Source organism: Nycticebus coucang, chromosome 18 (genome assembly GCF_027406575.1).
Source record: "Nycticebus coucang isolate mNycCou1 chromosome 18, mNycCou1.pri, whole genome shotgun sequence".
Taxonomy (NCBI): domain Eukaryota; kingdom Metazoa; phylum Chordata; class Mammalia; order Primates; family Lorisidae; genus Nycticebus; species Nycticebus coucang.
Window position 1 is genome coordinate 31,890,597 of NC_069797.1, and position 18,260 is coordinate 31,908,856.

Below are 18,260 nucleotides of genomic sequence, written 5' to 3' on the forward strand. Positions count from 1 at the left end.
TGGAGTAGAAGTAACTAAACTGTCAGAAGACATAAATTTTAATGCTTCCATTCCTAGTTACTTTGTAGTTGGGCAAATCATTTATCATTTTTAAGCCTGGGTTTCTTTTTTTTTTTTTCTTTTTTTTTTTGAGACTGAATCTTACTGTGTTGCTCTCTGTAGAATGCTGTTGCATCACATTTCACAGCAACCTCTAACTCTTGAACTTTTAAGCCATTCTCTTGCCTCAGCCTCCCAAGTAGCTGGGACTGCAGGCTCCCATCACAACATCTGGCCATGTTTTGGTTGCAGTTGTTGTTGCTCAACAGACCCAGGCTGGGTTCGGACCCGCCAGCTCCAGTACATGTGGCTGGTGACCTAGCACTAAACCATAAGCCTGGGTTTCTAAATTTTATAAAATAAAGATAACAGCCTTTGTTTTGGCTTAATTAGGTTGTACTCATGCTTTAGAAGCTGAATTGGTTTTAAGGAGTTGTTTTGCAGATCTATGCTCAGGTAGATTAATGTGGCATCGATTTGTAGGGCAAATTAGAAGCCAGTGTTCTGATGACTAGAAGTAGATCAGTTACATTCTTGGAATAGTAAAAGTTTTTAGATTAGAAAAGAACACAAGGGAGCTGATGGTTTATTTCTACATGTGTAGGATTTAGAACATAGGGTATGAGGAAACAAGTTATAGGTAATTGAGCCCTAAAACTGACAAGGACTATCTTATAGGCTGGGCTCTGGCTCACTCCTGTAATTCTAGCCCTCTGGGAGGCTGAGGCAGGTGGATTGTTTGAGCTCAAGTTTCAGACCCCATCTCTAAAACTAGCCAGGTGTTGTGGCAGGTTCCTATTATTCCAGCTACTCGGGAGGCTGAGGCAAGAGAATCACTTGAGCCCAAGAGTTAGAGGTTGCTGTGAGCTATGACGCTACAGCACTCTACCGAGGGTGACAAAATCAGACTCTGTCTCTCAAAAAATAAATAAGGACTATCTTGAACATTTGTTCACAGAAGGATCTGGATATTAAATTTTCTCTTGACACAATGTTTAATATTTTTACTTTCATAGCATTTTATTGCGGTCGTTCCATGATTGCCTCTTGGCATCACAGCTGTCTTAATCTTATTAACAATGTGCTTGCTAGGCCGGGCGCAGTGGCCCACACCTATAATCCTAGCACTCTGGGAGGCCAAGGCAGGTAGATTGCCTGAGCTCAAGAGTTCAAGACCAACCTGAGCAAGACCCTATCTCTAAAACTAGCCAGAAATTGTGGCGGGCACCTATAGTCCCAGCTACTCAGGAGGCTGAGGCAAGAGAATCACTTGAGCCCAAGAGTTTGAGGTTGCTATGAGCTGTCTACCAAGGGCCCTCTACAACAAAGTGAGACTCTGTCTCACCAAAAAAAAAAAAATGTGTTTGCACATTTGACTTTTTTTTTTTTTGGAGACAGTCTTCCTACTCTTGCCCAGAGAACCTCAAACTCTTGGTCTCAAGCAATCTTCCTATGTCCGCCTCATGAGTAGCTGGGACTACTGGCCTGTCCTACCTTGCCCAGCTAATTTTTCTGTTTAATAGAGACTGGATTTTATTTTGCTCAGGCTGGTCTAAATCTCCTGACCTCAAGAGATCCTCCCATCTTAGCCTTCCAGAGTGCTAGGTGTAATATAGGTATGAGCTACCACATCTGGCCCAAATTTTGATAGTTTTTTTTTTTTTTTGTCTTTGTTTTTGAGACAGTCTCACTATGTTGCCCTCTGTAGAGTACTATTGTGTCAAAGTTCACAGCAACCTGAAACTCCCTGAGTTTAAGCGATTCTCTTGCCTCAGCCTCCCAAATAGCTGGGACTATAGGCACCTGCCACAACGCCTGGCTATATTTGTTGTTGTTGCCCTTGTTACTTAGTGGGCCCTGGTTGGATTTGAACCCACCAGCCTTGATACATGTGGCTGGCACCGTAACCACTGTGCTATGGCGCCAAACCAATTTGACAGTTTTAATTAAGAAAAAGTCACTTTGGTATTAGCCCTGGTTGAATTTTCTAGATTTAGGAAGGGTCCTTGTTTTTCTCTAAAGTAAGGGACTTTTAGAAAAGGATATAATAGTAATTCCTAATGTGGCATAAGGTCCTTTTTCCTGCAATGACTTGCCAGTTTAGCATCTACACTGGCTGCCTGATTTTTCATTATATCTGCTTTGTAAATATAATGATGATTCACTTTGGTATTAGTCTGGAAGTATAAAGAATTTATGGAAGCTGAAAATTTTTTGTTTTTGAGACAGTCTCACTTTGTCATCCTCAGTAGAGTGCTGTGGTATCACGCTCACAGTTAACTTCAACCTCCTGAGCTCAAGCAATCTTCATCCTCCCAGATTTGCTAGGATTACAGGTGTGAGCCACCTTGCCTGGCCCAGGAGCTGAAATTTAACTCCCAGATTTCTCTAGCTTAAGTCAGAGGGAAATTAACTACGCATGCTATAAAAGCTATTACAGTTTTTAATGAAGTACCAGTTTCATTTCAAGCAACTTGAACTTGATATTTTACCTTTATGAAGTCATTTGAATAAATACAACAGTAGAAAAGAGAAAAATAACAAAAAGAACTTGAGGCTCAACACCTGTAGGTCTGTGGTTTGGGCACTGACCACATATACTGAGGCTGGCAGGTTTAAACCGGACCTGGGCCTGCTAAACAACAAAGACAACTACAACAAAAAAATAGCTGGGCATTGTGGCAGGTGCCTGTAGGCCCAGTTACTTGGCAGACTGAGGCAAGAGAATCACTTAAGGCTAAAAGTTTGAGGTTGCCATGAGCTGTGATACCACAGCACTCTACTGAGGGCGACATAGTGAGACTATCCAAAAAAAAAGAGTTTCAAGTTTCTATTTTGTGTATTTAGAGGTGTTCACAAATGTATATACTGGCTACATCTTCATGGCAGAAGAGTTCATTAGTATCTACTGAAAAGGTGGTGACTTCTTATTTATTTATTTATTTATTTTTTTGTGTGGTTTTTGGCCGGGGCTGGGTTTGAACCCGCCACCTCCGGCATATGGGACTGGCGCCCTACTCCTTGAGCCACAGGTGCCGCCCCAGGTGGTAACTTCTAAATACATTAAGTCAAAATTACTTGGGAAAATGCTATATTTTTCTCTAGGTAAAGAAAAAGTAAAGGGTAGGAGAAATTCCTGACAGGCTTCTTTGTAAAAGAATAAACGGGCGCAGTAGACTGAGAAAAAGGAAATAAAAATAAATATAAAATAAAATATGAAATAAAAAAAAATATATAATCAAAATAAAACATGGGCTTGGTGCCTGTAGCACAGTGGTTACAGTGTCAGCCACATACACCAAGGCTGACATGTTCGAATCCAGCCCAGACCAGCTAAAAAGTAAAACATGGTGTTGAGATAGCCTGTAATCAAAAGTTGTATCAATGGAGGGGGGGGTAAAATTTAAATTTACCCTGTTACCACACTTGTCAAGTTTTACAGAATTTGATATAAAGTGGTTTAATAAGAGATTGAATGGCATGATTGGTGGTAAATTGATTTGAGGGTTCTCACTTGTGGGGGTCAGCTGGTTTGGCTTTATATTTCCTTCAGTTTATGTCTTTGAGTTATCCATTATATACTGAGGTCTTCTTGGGGATGTTGATTTTTACTGATAAGAGTAGTATTGTTCCATTTATAAATAATTTGTTTTTAATAGGCAGGGTTTCCCTCTCACTTAGGCTGGAGTGCAATGGCCTGATGATTTCTCACTATAGCCTTGAACTCCTGGGCAGAAGGAGTTGTCTTACCTCATCCTCTGAAGTGTAGCTTGGACCTATAGGCAGGTACCACCACACCCAGTTAATTTTTTTTTCCTTGAGTCTCAAGCTGTCACCCTGGTTAGAGTGCTGTGTGTCATAGCTCACAGCAACCTCCAATTCCAGATCAAGGGATCCTCTTGCCTCAGTTTTTCTTCTATTTTTTTTTTTTTTTAGAGACAGTCTCACTTTGTTGCCCTTGGTAGAGCGCTGTTTCATCATAGCTTACAGTAACCTCAGACTCTTGGGCCCAAACGATTCTCTTGTCTCAGCCTCCCCAGTAGCTGGGACTACAGGCACCAACCCTAATGCCCAGCTATTTTTAGAGACAGGGTCGTGCTCTTGCTTAGGCTGGTCTCAAACCTGTGAGCCCAGGCAATTCACCCACTTCCTGGAGTATGAGCCACCTCGCCCAGCCTACTAAATTCTTTACTTTGAATTAATTACCTTTGAGTCTATCAACTCTCCTGCAAGGCTGTATCATTAGTATACCTCTCCAGATATTATTCTGTTTCTCAGGTGATGTTTTAAGTTCCCTTTTCATGTTATACAAACATCACTGGAATTTCTTTTCTATCACTGTTAAGCTGCTTCAGCTGCTGTTGATTACTCTTCTGAGTTCAGATTATATATATACAACAGCACTGCTTCAATTCTATGTATATAAAATCAAATGCATTCTATTCCAAAATCTGTTCTTTCCTGCTTTCCTTCTTAATTAGCATTAACCCAGCTTGTCATTAGGTTATATGGATTCTATCTCTAAAGTCTGCATTTTTTCTTTTCTGATAAAACTGTCCTAATTTCTTAACTTTTTTAGTAACATTGGGCTCTCTTCCTCTTGTCACTTCATCCATTCTCTTCAGTCACCTTGGGGAATTATCACTCTGTATGTATTTTTGAGACAGCCTTAAGCTGTCACACTGGGTAGAGTGCTTTGGCATCATAGCTCACAGCAACCCCAACCCCAACTCCTGGGCTCAAGTGATTCTGCCTCTGCCTCCCAAGTAGCTGGGACTACAGGTGCCCGCCACAAGGCCCAGCTATTTTTTGGTTGCAATTGTCATTGTTGCTCAGCAGACCTGGACTGGGTTCAAACCCTCCACCCTAGGTGTATGTGGCTGGCACCCTTCATGACTGAACTATGGGCAACGCCTATCACTATTAATTGTATTTAGTGCAAAAACCTCAGATTTCTCCAGTGGGGTTCTTTTCCCCTATTTGATTAAATAATAATCTTCGTATGTACTTTTTTCTTTATCCCCTGAATAGTGGTGTTCTCTACTTTTACTTAGTGACTTTCAGCCTGTACTCAATGACTTGTGACTGCTAAAGCATGTGTCTTAATGGTATAAAGAGCAAGATAGTAAATATTTTGGACTTTGTGAACCATAGTTACAACTACTCAAACTTGGTTTTGCGTTGTAGCTCAAAGGCAGTCATAAAAGATATGTAAACAGTTGGTGTAGTTGTGTTCAATAAAACTTTTTCGGCGCCCGTAGTTCAGTGGTTAGGGAACTGGCCACATAAACACTGGGGCTGGGCGGGTTCAAACCTGGACTGGTCCTGCTAAAACGACAACTAATGGCAACCAAAAAATAGCCAGGCTTTATGGCGGGCACCCCACCTCCTAGCTACTTGGGAGGTTAAGGCAAGAGATTCACTTAAAACCAAGAGTTTCAGGTTGCTGTGAGCTGTGACACCATGGCAGTTCTACTGAGGTGCCATATAGTGAGACTCTTGTCTCAAAAAGAAAACAAAACTTTATTTGTAAAAGCAGGTGGTAGACAGAAACTCAGTTTGATCTAGTGCCCACTTTGTTCTTTCTTTTGTTTGTTTGTTTTTTTTTTTGTTGCAGTTTGGCCTGAGCTGGGGTTCAAACCCACCACCTGCAGTATATGAGGCCGACGCCCTACTCACTGAGCCACAGACACCTCCCTACCCCCACTTTGTTCTTTAATACTATTGCCCTTTGTTGTGCTAATGCTTCTGCCTGGAACTCACTCTCCCAACCAAGTTGCCTGCTAGACTAAGTTCACAGAGGCAGACTGTTTGTTTTTACTTCTGTAAAAAAACATAGTTTTGTAAATAGTACTTTTTCATCTCCTTGGAATTAACTTGCAAGTTACTGGACATTTTGCTATAGGAAGCATTGTGATGGGGAGTTATATAGAAAGTAGTATGCTCTAGAAAATGAACATTAAATATTTGCAAAATTTATGTATGTATCTATAGGCAGAGTCTTGCTGTGTTGTCCAACTTTGTCTTGAACTCCTGGGCACAAGTGATCCTCCTGTCTTGACCTCTCAAAGTGCTTGGATTATAGGGGCGAACCACCATACCTGGCTTGCAAGTTTTGATAAAGTAAAATTTCAAATTGGATCACGGTAGTCTGAATTTGTAGGATTTTAGCAAAATTGCCTACTGTAGTACATCTTCAAACAATTTTTAATGTAATCAGGTGTGGTCCTTTTGGCATTTCTCTGTAACTGCATGGTTAAATGCTGTAATCCTTTTCAGAACTAAGTTAAAGAATTGTATGTGTGTGTGAAAACGGCAGTATATGGTATTAAAAGTTAACAGATAAATTGCCGGTTGCGTATTCCAAGTCAGAAGTGCTTCAAACCTGAAACTTTGCGATAAAATGATGCTCATTTCCAATAATAAGTATATAATGCAAAATATTCTCAAAAAACCCTGAAATTTGAAACACTTCTGGTCCTAATTGTTTCATATAGAGAATACTTAACTTTTACGTTATGATTTTGTATAAAGGTGCCTTCTATTCAGTTGTTTAGCTTTTCTTTAGCTAGTTAAAACATTAAGTTATACAAGATAACATTTCCTATTCAAAATCTGAGCTGAGACTTTGGTAACCCAGAAGAGGGGAAAATGTAATATCCTTTTCTGTGTATTCTATCATAGATGTCGCTTTTCTCTGATCTTAGTAGGTTATTTAATCATGCCATGTCAACATGCAGACATTTTTGATTTGTTTCCTTTGGATCTTGGTTGAGTTTCGCAGAACTTTTATATTTTGACAATGAAGTAATTAATACTATTAAATAACAGGAAGCAAAGTTACATTTATTGCATCAGCACTAAATACTGCTGATTTGTTTCTTGGCTAGAAGCTGGACTAGTCTGTCACTAAGTTTTTAGCTATATCATACATCCCTTTTTCCCCTCAGAAGTTGTGATCAAATTCACTATTTCAGGCCCTGGGAGTCCAGTCCCATTTACTGTGTATGATGGACATAATCTTGCTCTATGATCCTGTATCTTGCTTTTACACCTTTACTACCTTTCTCTTCCTCAGTAAATTTTTTTTTTTTTGGTGGAGACAGTCCCACTTTATTGCCCTTGGTAGAGTGCAGTGGCGTCAACCAGCTCACAGCAACCTCCCAACTCCTGGGCCTAGGAGATTCTCTTGACTCAGCCTCCCGAGTAACTGGAACTACAGGCACCTGCCACAATGCCTGGCTATTTTTTTGTTGCAGTTTGGCTAGGGCTGGGTTTGAACCCACCACCCTCACATGGGGCTGATGCCCTACCCACTGAGCCACAGGAGCCACCTATCTCCCTCAGTAAATTTTATTCCATGCTTGCCTTAAAAAAAATAATAATAATTCATTATTCCAGAGTCACATTTGAGGGAAATAAAATTTGCTTACCCGAAATCATTTAAAAATATGCAGTATTTGAGTAAAACTTAAAGCTAAGGAAAGAAAATATGCTTTCAGTCTATTAAAGGAATTGGGTATAGGTGTGCAGATAGTTTTTGTCTTTATTCTAAAATAAGTTTTTTTGTTTCTAAAGTATTGTGGTTATTATGACTTTTGAGTGTATTCTACCTCAATGAGTGGGGTTGTGCAGGGACAGGTTAAGGTTTGCAGTGGGAAAAAGAAAATGTTATATAGCATAGGCAGGCTAACATACAACTAAATATAGGTTTATCTTTGCTTTGCAGTAAACAAACCTAAAATATGAGTATCATATAATAGGTTGGATACAAGACTTTTTTTTTTTTTTAATCTAAAAATGTTTGGTTCCCTGTTCCCCTTTAATAGGTTTAAATTCATTCATCTATTTATCAAACATTGGATACAAGACTCTTTAGGAATTTATCTGCTGCAAAATGTGGAATTTCTGCGTTTTCACTAAAAGTTAAAATATTGATTTTTGTTGGATTTTTTTGCAGTTAGATCGACCAAGATAAGTTGATTATCGTTGGACTTATTAAAATAGGCCACTCAGATCCAGAAATTTGTAGAATAAGAGCTTTAATAATAAACCGTTTCCAGCTATTTGTTTGAAACTAAAGGAATTTTTAAAATATTTGTTTATATGTTTATTTATTTATTTGGAGACAGAGTCTCACTTTCTTGCCCCCAATTGAGTACCACGGATTCTTAATCTCACAGCAACCTCAAACTCCTGGGGATCAAGTGATTGATTCTCTTGCCGGTGCATGCCGCAATGCCCAGCGTTTTTAGAGATGAGGGTCTTGCTCTTGCTCAAGCTGGTCTCCAACTAGTGCGTTCAAGCAATCTATCCACCTCAGCCCCCCAGAGTGCTGGGATGATAGGCATGCACCACTGCGCCTAGCTTCACTAAAGGAATTATTGATAGAAATTGTGTTGGAGGGCGGCGCCTGTGGCTCAGCGGGTAGGGTGCCGGTCCCATATGCCGGAGGTGGCGGGTTCAAACCCAGCCCCAGCCAAATTAAAAAAAAAAAAAAAAAAAAAGAAATTGTGTTGGAGCAATAGGTATGTGCCCCATGTTAAAATTTCCTTTCTGCTATGTCATACATGTATTTTTTCTGCAGATTAGATTGATTATAGTTCTCTTCCCTTCTTTCACCTCCCAGGAGAAAAAAATTTTCCTGCCTGTCTTTGGATAGGCTTCTGCCTAGAGATTTGAGGGCTGTATTACATATCTGGACAAGTGGTAGCAATTATTCAATCCATTGTTCCCAGATTTGGTTTATTTTTTATTTTTATTTTTTTGAGACAGCGTCTCACTATGTCGCACTTGGTACCCTTGGTAGAGTGCTGTGGTGTCACAACTCACAGCAACCTCAAACTCTTAGGCTTAAGCAATTCTCTTGCCTCAGCCTTCCAAGTAGCTAGGACTATAGGTGCCCACCAAAACACCCAGCTATTTTTTGGTTGTAGTTGTCGTCATTTGGCAGGCCTGCGCTGGGTTCAAACCTGCCAGCTCTGGTGTATGACTGGCGCCCTCGCTGCTGAGCTACAGGCACTGAGCCATCAGATTTGGTTTAATGTGGGGATCAGGAAATTGCTATGATATGTAGATTGGGAATTTTTTTTTCTTTGAGACAGCGTCTCCCTATTTCACCCTTGGTAGAGTGCTGTAGCATCACAGCTCACAGCAACTTCAAACTCTTAGGCTTAAGCAATTCTCTTGCCTCAGCCTCCCAAGTAGCTGGGACTATAGGTGCCCACCACAACGCCTGGCTAGTTTTTTCTTGTAGTTGTCGTTTGGCAGACCCAGGTTGGGTTCGAACCTGCTAACCCTGGTGTATGTGGCCAGCGCCCTAGCTGCTGAGCTACAGGTGCTGAGCCCATAGATTGGGATTTTATCTGGATAATTTGCTAATTTTGCTAATAGACCTACTGATCCAAAAATCCCGTGACAAATTTTCAAAATGTCTTCTCAGGCTCGGCGCCCGTAGCTCAAGTGGGTAGGACACCAGCCACATACACCAGAGCTGGTGGGTTCAAATCCAGCTGGGGCCTGCCAAACAACAATGACAACTATAAACAAAAAATAGCCAGACATTGTGGCGGGCGCCTATAGTCCCAGCTACTTGGGAGGCTGAGGCAAGAGAATCACTTAAGCCCAGGAGTTGGAGGTTGCTGTGAGCTGTGATGTCACAGCACTCTACCCAGGGCGACAGCTTGAGACTGTCTCAATAAAAAGTCTCCTTAGCTTTAAGACATGGTTTTGATTTTTGCGATAGGTATGGAAGTGTGATTCTACTGATCACTTGCCCATCCACACATATAAATCAAGAAAGTCATAATTTTAGATCTGTATACTTATTTTACTCGAGGGGAGGGACAACCTTAACTATAACTCATGTCTAGATATATGCCATCTTAACAAGCTCTAGTTTTAGTTTTCTTTAATTATGATTGCTATCTGATAAACAGAGTGTAGTTATATGGGATAAAAATTTTTATCTTTTTAAAATGATAGTTGTATAACTACAGAAAAAATACTTATTCTCATGTATTTCATTCCCATTACTCAATAATCTCATAGTAAGTTATTTCCTTTCAAGAGCTACTTCTTTGGTTCTGGTAGTATAAGGGCTGTCTTTTTTAAGACTTCAGGATACCCTCTGAAGTTTTCTTGTATGCCAGTTGAGAGTCCTTACTTACTGCCTTCTCTCTGTGTGTCACTGTAGTTTGTGCACGTATTTCCCTTACTAAAGTTGGAGCAAATAAATGGGTATGGATTGACATTTTGACCTTATAGATTTGAACTGAGAATAGATGTGACTTAGAGGTCAGAACCATTTGCCTGGGTAGTTAAACTATTTAAGCATCAAATTTAATTGATCAGATTTGATGAATGCTTCATCCAAAAGAGTTGGGCACTTCATTGAGGGTTAGTGGTTGCCAAGAAGTACTTGGTGCTTTTTTAATTACCATGAGCTGTAATGAGACATGTCATTTTATCTGTGTAGTGTGGTATGCTTGCATAGCATGTGTTTTCTACTTGTAAAGACAAAATTATTCTGGTAGTTTGATTTCAGATAATTGAGTTTTTGTAATCAACACTTCTGGGCAGCCTAGGTGATGTTTAAGATTTACAGGAAAACATTGAATGCTTTGTCAGAGCTTCATAGAACTGTGCTGTTTTTTTAATTCTTTCTCCAGCCCAGCAGTAATCAGTCTAGGTTTTTAAGATTTAAAACAAAAAACAGCTTCAAGCTCACCAAAACTTTGTGTATAAAATAATTCTTTTTTTGTTTTTTCCTTTGCAGAAATGGAATCTGTTTGGAATTTGCAGAAGCAAGGTAAGAATGGTTAAGTTATTTGAAATGTTAATAGTAGTCAGTAATCGCTGTATGTTATTTTTGGGTGAGAGTAATAGATTAGTGACCTATCAAATGGTTAGACTTTATATTTTGAATTATTCAATAATTGTAGTCAAAAGTCACTAGCTACCATATTAGGACTGTTGAGGAGGGGGATGACAGTGTTAAGTGAAAAGAATATATGAAAGTCCTCTTCTGCTGGATGAAGAGTTTGTATGGTTTTTCCTTGCCTGACTATGAAAGTAAGATAAAACAGTAAATTGGTTTTTGGGTGTTTTGTTGTTGTTGTTGGAGACAGAGTCACAGGCTATCACCCTTGGTAGAGTTCGTCATCAAAGCTCACAGCACCCTCTAACTCTTTGGCTCAAGCAATCCTCTTGCCTTGGTTTTTCTATTTTTAGTAGAGACGAGTCTCACTAAAGAGCTCAGAGCTGGTCTCAGGTCAGTCTACCTGCCTTGACCTCCCAGAGTGCTAAGATTACAAGTGTGAGCCACCACACCCAGCCATCATAAGTTTTATGTTTTTAATCTAGGAAACCAAAACGATTGTTTCCACTTTTAGTCAGTCTTTATATTTGTGGTAGGCAAGGGATAACTAATATTTTTCTTAGTTTAGAAAAATATTGGCTGTTATAGAAACCTTATCTGGGCTGTATATTTTCTCTAAAAAAATAATTAGAAATGAATTGGTTATATTAATTGTATGCCTTCTTACCAAATATATTAAAATATTTTCATTGTGGAATATATGAAATAAAGTGAGTTTTGATTGGAGAACCAGTCACTGACTAATAGATTTGGATTTTCAGAGCATTTACCTCAATTGTATCCTACTCCTTATTTTACTATGCTAGTTAATGTTTGTGAAATTCCTAGGCTTTCAGGTCTTGAAGGACATTCGAAATGCTCTTCTATCTTATCTATTATGAAACTGAGGCCCAGAGAGAAGTAATTATATAAGCTAGAAAGTGGTGAGACTAAGGTTACAATGTAGGTTCCCCTGATTTCCCAACATGCTCTTTTGCCCTCCCCGTTGTTATAGGTCAGGGTTTTTTGTAATGGCAGCTATTCAAGCTTTAAATATTCTGAGTTGCTTTCTTTCTAACCTTCCTAATCAAACACAAATGAAAGAAGCTAGACTAGAAAATACACTCTCAAAAAGTAGAACTACCTATTTTTATTGTGAAATAGCTATTAAGTATTAGGAGTGAGCATTATTATATTCATGGCAGGTTGTCAGTGGGTGGCCTTTGGAGTCCCAGAAAGGATATTATCTCTAGACAAACTAGATTGATTCATGGGTGGAGGTGAGCTTGAGTTCTTCCAATATGTTCAGGCTTTTAAAATTTTTCCATTGGGGATCGGGTGCAATGGCTCATGCCTGTGATCCTAGCCCTCTAGGAAGCCAATGTGAAAGGATCCTCTAGATTAGCCTAAGCAAGAGCCAGACTCCAGCCTCTACTAAAAATAGGAAAAAATAGGCTGAGCTCTAGAGGAGATGTCTGTAGTCTCAGCTACTCAGGAGGTTGAGACGGGGGGATCACTTGAGCCCAGGAGCTTGAGGTTGCTGTGAGCTAGGCTGATGCCATTGCACTCTAGGCTTGGCAACCCTTTGTTTCAAAAAAATTTTTTTTTCTATTAGGTGACAGGTTTTATTGGTTTGCCTATTTTTTTAAGCATCTGTACTTTCAGAACTTTCTGTGTTGGGTAGAAATAGTATAAAATTAAAGCCCTGCCAAGGAAGAGGGGCCTATGAATAGGAATTTCAGATAGTACTTCAAAATAACCTTGGAGTCTTTGTCCAGACACATTCTGACAGTTTTATGTCTTGAACATGGGTGATCCCTGGGTATTTGCTGTTGTTGAGAGTGGTACTATGAGAAATTAGGAAGAAGAAAGAAATCATGATTAGGACTGAATTGGAAGTTCTGCCAAACTACTACAGTTTTTGTTGCTGAGTTTTGAACAGTTTCTTACTAGACAGTCCACACTGGTTAAAATAAATTTCGATGGCCGGGTGCAGTGGCTCACAGGCTCATGCCTGTAATCCTAGCACTCTGGGAGACTGCTGGATGGATTGCTTGAGCTCAAAAGTTCAAGACCAGGCTCGGCACCCATAGCACAGTGGTTACAGTGCTAGCCACATGCAGTGAGGCTGGCGGGTTTGAGCCTGGCCCAGGACTGCTAAACAACAGTAAAAACTGCAACAAAAAAATAGCTGGCACTGGGGTAGTTGCCTTTAGTCCCAGCTACTTGGGAGGCTGAGGCAAGAGAATCACTTAAGCCAAAGAGTCTGAGGTTGCTGTGAGCTGTGAAGCTACAGCACTCTACCAAGGAAGACATGGTAAGACTCTGTCTCAAAAAAACAAACAAACAAACAAAACAAAAAAAAAAAAAAAACCTTAGGAAGAAACACTTGAGCCCGAAAGAGTTGGAGGTTGCTGTGAGCTTTGACACCATGGCACTCTACCTGAGGGTGACAGCTTGAGATTCTGTCTCAAAAAAAAAGTAAGTAAATAAATGAATTTTGACTTCATTCGCTAAGACCAGCAAAAGAAAATAAATCCAAGTGTTTGTTGCTTTTTGGATCATTGGTGACTTAAGCTTTTTTCATTGCCTGCTTTTTTTCAAATATTCTGCTTTTGTAATCAGGAGGAAACACAAAAACTTAGTAACTAAACTCAATCTTCTCTGATCTTAGAACTTGAGGGTTCTCATTGGCTTTTGAAGGCCCTATAACTAGGAATTTATTGGAATGCAAAACTGCTACATTTTGGGTTGAGAGATCAAAACTGCTACATTTGGGTTGAGAGAAATGGCCTTTAAGTTGTGTTTTCATAAAAAGGGGGACGATTTAAATGGTGGTTATTTGGGGTTTGAGATTCCAGACTTTATTTTTACTTACTTTTTTTTAACCTTTGCAGATCCCAAAAGGATAATCACTTACAATGAAGCCATGGATAGTCCAGATCAATGAAGGACCAGACTGCCTATTTGCAACCTTTCTGCAGCATTAGAGCCACCGTTCATGGGGGACACAGGCTTTTATGCTCTTAGATCTTCAACGCAGCAGAGGAACCATAAGTAGAATCACAGGATAATATATACAAATATATATATATACGTATATATATATAGTTATTTAAAAAAAAGGCAACTGAAAGTAATTAGACTTCTTAAGGAATCAAATTTATTTCAAGAGACTACACATGGTTATTTAATCTCCGGTACCGAATAGTTTTTTTTTTCTTCTTTTTTTGTTTTTAAGTGTGAATGCAAGTGATTAATGAATACAGACTTACAAGTGTGGTTCTAAAGTTCCTGCTGTCATCAACTTGGGCAACAAATGACCCACTGGAAAGGCAAATCCACGTAAAAGATCTCTGTATTTTGTTCTGTGACTAAAGTGATACACTAATCACGGGGAACCCAGAATGATTCAACATTTTCCCCCCACTCCTCCTCTGATCTTTTGGTTTTACTTTAGGCCCTGCGAGAATGTTGGATAAATGCCTTGAAGTTTGCAGGGGTGTATTTTTTTAGCGAATATGATTTGCATGTCTCGCCAGGAGTTAAGCAGCCTCCGTGGGTTGTTAGGGGAATATTTTCTTTCCTTTTATTTTTTGTGGGGTGGGGATATGGGAGGGCCTTGAAGTTATAATTCTGGAATAGTTGGTGGTACATAGTTAAACTTGGCTTCGGTTACCTATTGGACTTTTAACAACTGAAGAATCCATGAGTGTCATTTTTAAAAAGTTGCAGAACAAGCAATTGGCTTGGATATTCAATATAGTACAATTTTCCTGTGCCCATATTTTAATGTAATTGTATAACTGGGAGCAAAAAATATAATCTACTTTCCAACTGTAGGTGCTCCGGACTTGCTCTCTGTCACTAACACTAAATGTGCTGTTTCCCTTGTTTTTCATCAGACATCTAGGAGAAATTTCTGTACTTTTCTGTAAATTCTCTCTTTTAATTTCTCAGCAAAATCTAAGAGGGGAAGAAAAATATTCATTAAAACTAAAACGTCATGTTTTTAGCCAGTGAGGAGGTAATAAACCCTGCCTGTAGAAGGTGTGTTTTCATGCAACCTATACTTCTGAGCTTATTAGCTTCTAGTTATATCTTAATAAATATATTTTAGTACTAGAGCAAAATGGGTTTTTAAGGAAAATAATGTGAAATTCTGGAAATTTTCTTTTGGGTAGAGAAGAACATTAGCCCTGTCTCATCATCACATTACCATCCCTGTTGCACTGCAGCTTGTGTATAGCATGCTAAAATAAATTTATTTGTGTGTGTGCAGAAATTAAGGGTCCAATTAAGATTGGTATGTTAGTGGCATAATAACAAGTTGTCTGGCCTGACATAGCATCACATTACACACATACATACATACACACACAGAGAAATTAGTATATCCATGTATGTCAAATACAGGTTAAAATAGCAGGGCATTTATATAAAGAGTTGTAGTCTTCTAATAAAAGTAGACTGAATCCCCTGGGGTATGTGGGGAGAAAGTAACTACTTTTGCTCTACCCCTTTGCTTAAGAAATGTCCAGTTTTGAGCGACTGGTAGTATGGATGGGTTTTCTTGTTTTGTTGATTATTTGATACTTTTAACAAGTAGTTTATGAACGAAGCTGTTGGACTCAACATAGAGTAGAGAAAATATCTTTTAGTCTGGATTTCTGCCCTGCTTAGATTTTAAAAGTATAAGCATGGATTGCCAATTCCACTTGATGTAAACAAAACTTTTTTATACATAATATATATATATATAAATAACTTATTGTTATCAGTCCAGGTTCAGAAACTTGTGGTAGGCCAGTTCCAGATAGTTTCATTTCACCTGTAAACTGTATCACTTTTACTGATATTGTAATTTTCAAATGTATAATATGTTTACAGATGTGCCCTGCATTTAGTCTGCCTTGTTCCTATTTTGATTTTTGTTGAGTCTCCTGCCTGCTTGCCAAAAGCTAGGATGCTTCAGGCCCGTGTACAATTGAAAGGAGAGGCATCCTTGAGCTTTAAAGCATTGAACAAACTGGAAAATATAACATACCACATACTGAAATGAAAAAAAAGTCTGTGTTTTTGTGTTTTTTAAATAAAAATTTTCAAAAAGTTTTAAAAAAAGATACAAGGTTGATTAAAGGGAAAAAAAAGACTCCAGTTTGTTTTACAGGTTTTAAAGTTCTGCTGTGTGTTCAATTGCCTTGTGTAACCACTTGTCACCTTAGGGCCATATCCTCTCCCCCTCCTTTTTTTTTTAATGTCCATTGTGCTTGCCTGGAATTTTCTTCTGTCTCACAACTCACAAGAAACTTTCTGGGTTTGTGACATACAGAGGTTGAATGCATATATATTTTAAAAGAAAAAAAAAAAGCCCCCATCTGAATTGGGCTTTTTAACTTAGAAGCAACACTTAAATAAATATCTTAGAAAGTTACCGCTATCTTAATTTCCTTCCATATCCCTCAGGCCTCCACGTTCAGAGAAGCCAAAAAGAGAATGTATCCCTTCTCTGTTTGTCCAAAGGTTTTTGAGAGTCTCACTTCTAAATAAAACAATGTAACATTTCACTTTGATTTCTTCACTGAAATTTCCTTGATTATATGGTTAGAGGTATATAGTTAGGAATGTCACTTAACTTTCCGGGAACCTTAGTCCCCTGTTATATTAACTGTCAGTATTTTGGGGGCATTGGGTTTAATGGACTTAATTGCCTAGTCACAAGCAGGACTTTGGGACACTTTCCTTTGTGCTGTTTGGTAACACTTAACTCTCTACTTGTTGCAGTCTTTTTCTCCTTAGGTCCTCACACAATTCCTTACAGAGCACTTATTAAAAAAAAAAAAAAACTTTAAGAGTTGATCTGTTTTCTGATTATTTTTGTGTAAGCTTCTAAACAAACTTCAGCTGTGATTAATTTAGCACATTTATATAACATTGATGTGTTACTGTTTGGTATCAAGACTTTTCCTTCAACTCGGAGTATTAGTACTGTAGCATAAACCAAATACAGTCTAGAGGGGATTTTTACCGTCCCTCCATTGTAAGACTGAAAAAGGGGTATGTGTGTACATATGTATGTATGTTGAGTGCTTGTGTGTGAGCAAAAGATGCAGGTATTAAAAGTTAGTAAATGAATGTGTGTAATACATTAGTATTCAGAGAATGAACTTGTATTTATTTTGTGCCATTTGTTTTCATTACACAGAATAAAGTCAGGTGGTTTAAATCCTTAAAAGGGTAGTATTTGAAAAATGGCACTAAGAATGAAATCATGACCTATTTTTTTAATAGCTATGAAGATACTAATTATGGGTGAAAATTTCTTTTTAAATCTGTCCTGATTGTTGTAGGCTTCTGTGTCACATACCACTCCTGTAGATGTCTTGAATAATCCCCCATTCCCACAAAAGACAGGGTGTGTTTATCTTTATTTGCTTCCACTTTGCTAAACTGAATTTAATTGCCTAGCCAGTCCTTTAACCTCTTAGTGAGGAACCTTCACATAAAGTATATTTACAGCATCTATAGTAGCCTTTCTTCCTCTGCTTTCTAGATGGTGATAGCCAATAATTAGGAATTTATTAATGACAGTTTTTTTTTTCCCCTGAAATAGCCAGAGAGTTTCTCTCCATTTTAGAATTTTGCTGTCTTCCTTAACATCTGCGTATCTAGTCATCACTCAGTCTGCAAAATCTTTATAAAGGAAAAGTGCTGCATTAGGACAGTTTTTAGGGAAAATATGACAAACCTCAACTGTGGGAGTTGTACGGTATGATATGTTTCTTAACAAAGCATACATAGCAGCAGTAGTTTCATACTTGGTTGTTAGACTAGTTGCTTATCCACATCAGAGGCATCTAATGGTTTATCATTTGTAATTCCTATAAACTTTTTAAACACAGAAAAGCCATTTAGTGTGAAATTGTATGTCATCTCCCAAACAGTCACTAGCAAGGAAATTGAAAGAGGACTTTGTTCAACTTTAAATTCCACTAAATAAGGAGTGAGTCATTCTGGCAAGGCTCTGTAAGGATTATGTGTATAGTTATGCCACTGGGCCAGGTACTCCAATAACACATCCTTCTTACATATTTATGCTAACTGCAGTACAGGTATGCTATAGTGAGACACAAAGAATAGACGATAGTTCTTATGTTCAGGTTTGTTGATGCTGTACCAGTCAAGGTAGTTTCTGATAGTGTCTTTAATAGTCCTACCCATGATTTAACTGTTGGATTTTAAAGGAAAGGTAGTATCTGCCGCTCAAATGCCCTCCCCCAAAGTATTGATATGTGTTTAAAGGGGAGGGGCAGAGGACAAGACTAGAAGCATAAACAGCTACTTCAGGTTTGCCCAAGGCACA

At 38.7% G+C, this 18,260-nt stretch overlaps 1 protein-coding gene across 1 annotated transcript in view; it reads left to right on the forward strand.

Annotated features, from left to right (window-relative positions):
• NUFIP2 (nuclear FMR1 interacting protein 2) overlaps positions 1–16,009 on the forward strand; it is a 33,326-nt gene extending 17,317 nt beyond the window's left edge. Inside the window, exons 3-4 of the mRNA XM_053568211.1 lie at positions 10,817–10,849; positions 13,795–16,009. Of these exons, the coding sequence (XP_053424186.1) occupies positions 10,817–10,849; positions 13,795–13,847 (86 nt within the window). The 3' untranslated portion in view covers positions 13,848–16,009. The remainder of the gene's footprint in view (positions 1–10,816; positions 10,850–13,794) is intronic.
• The last annotated feature ends 2,251 nt before the right edge of the window (positions 16,010–18,260 follow it).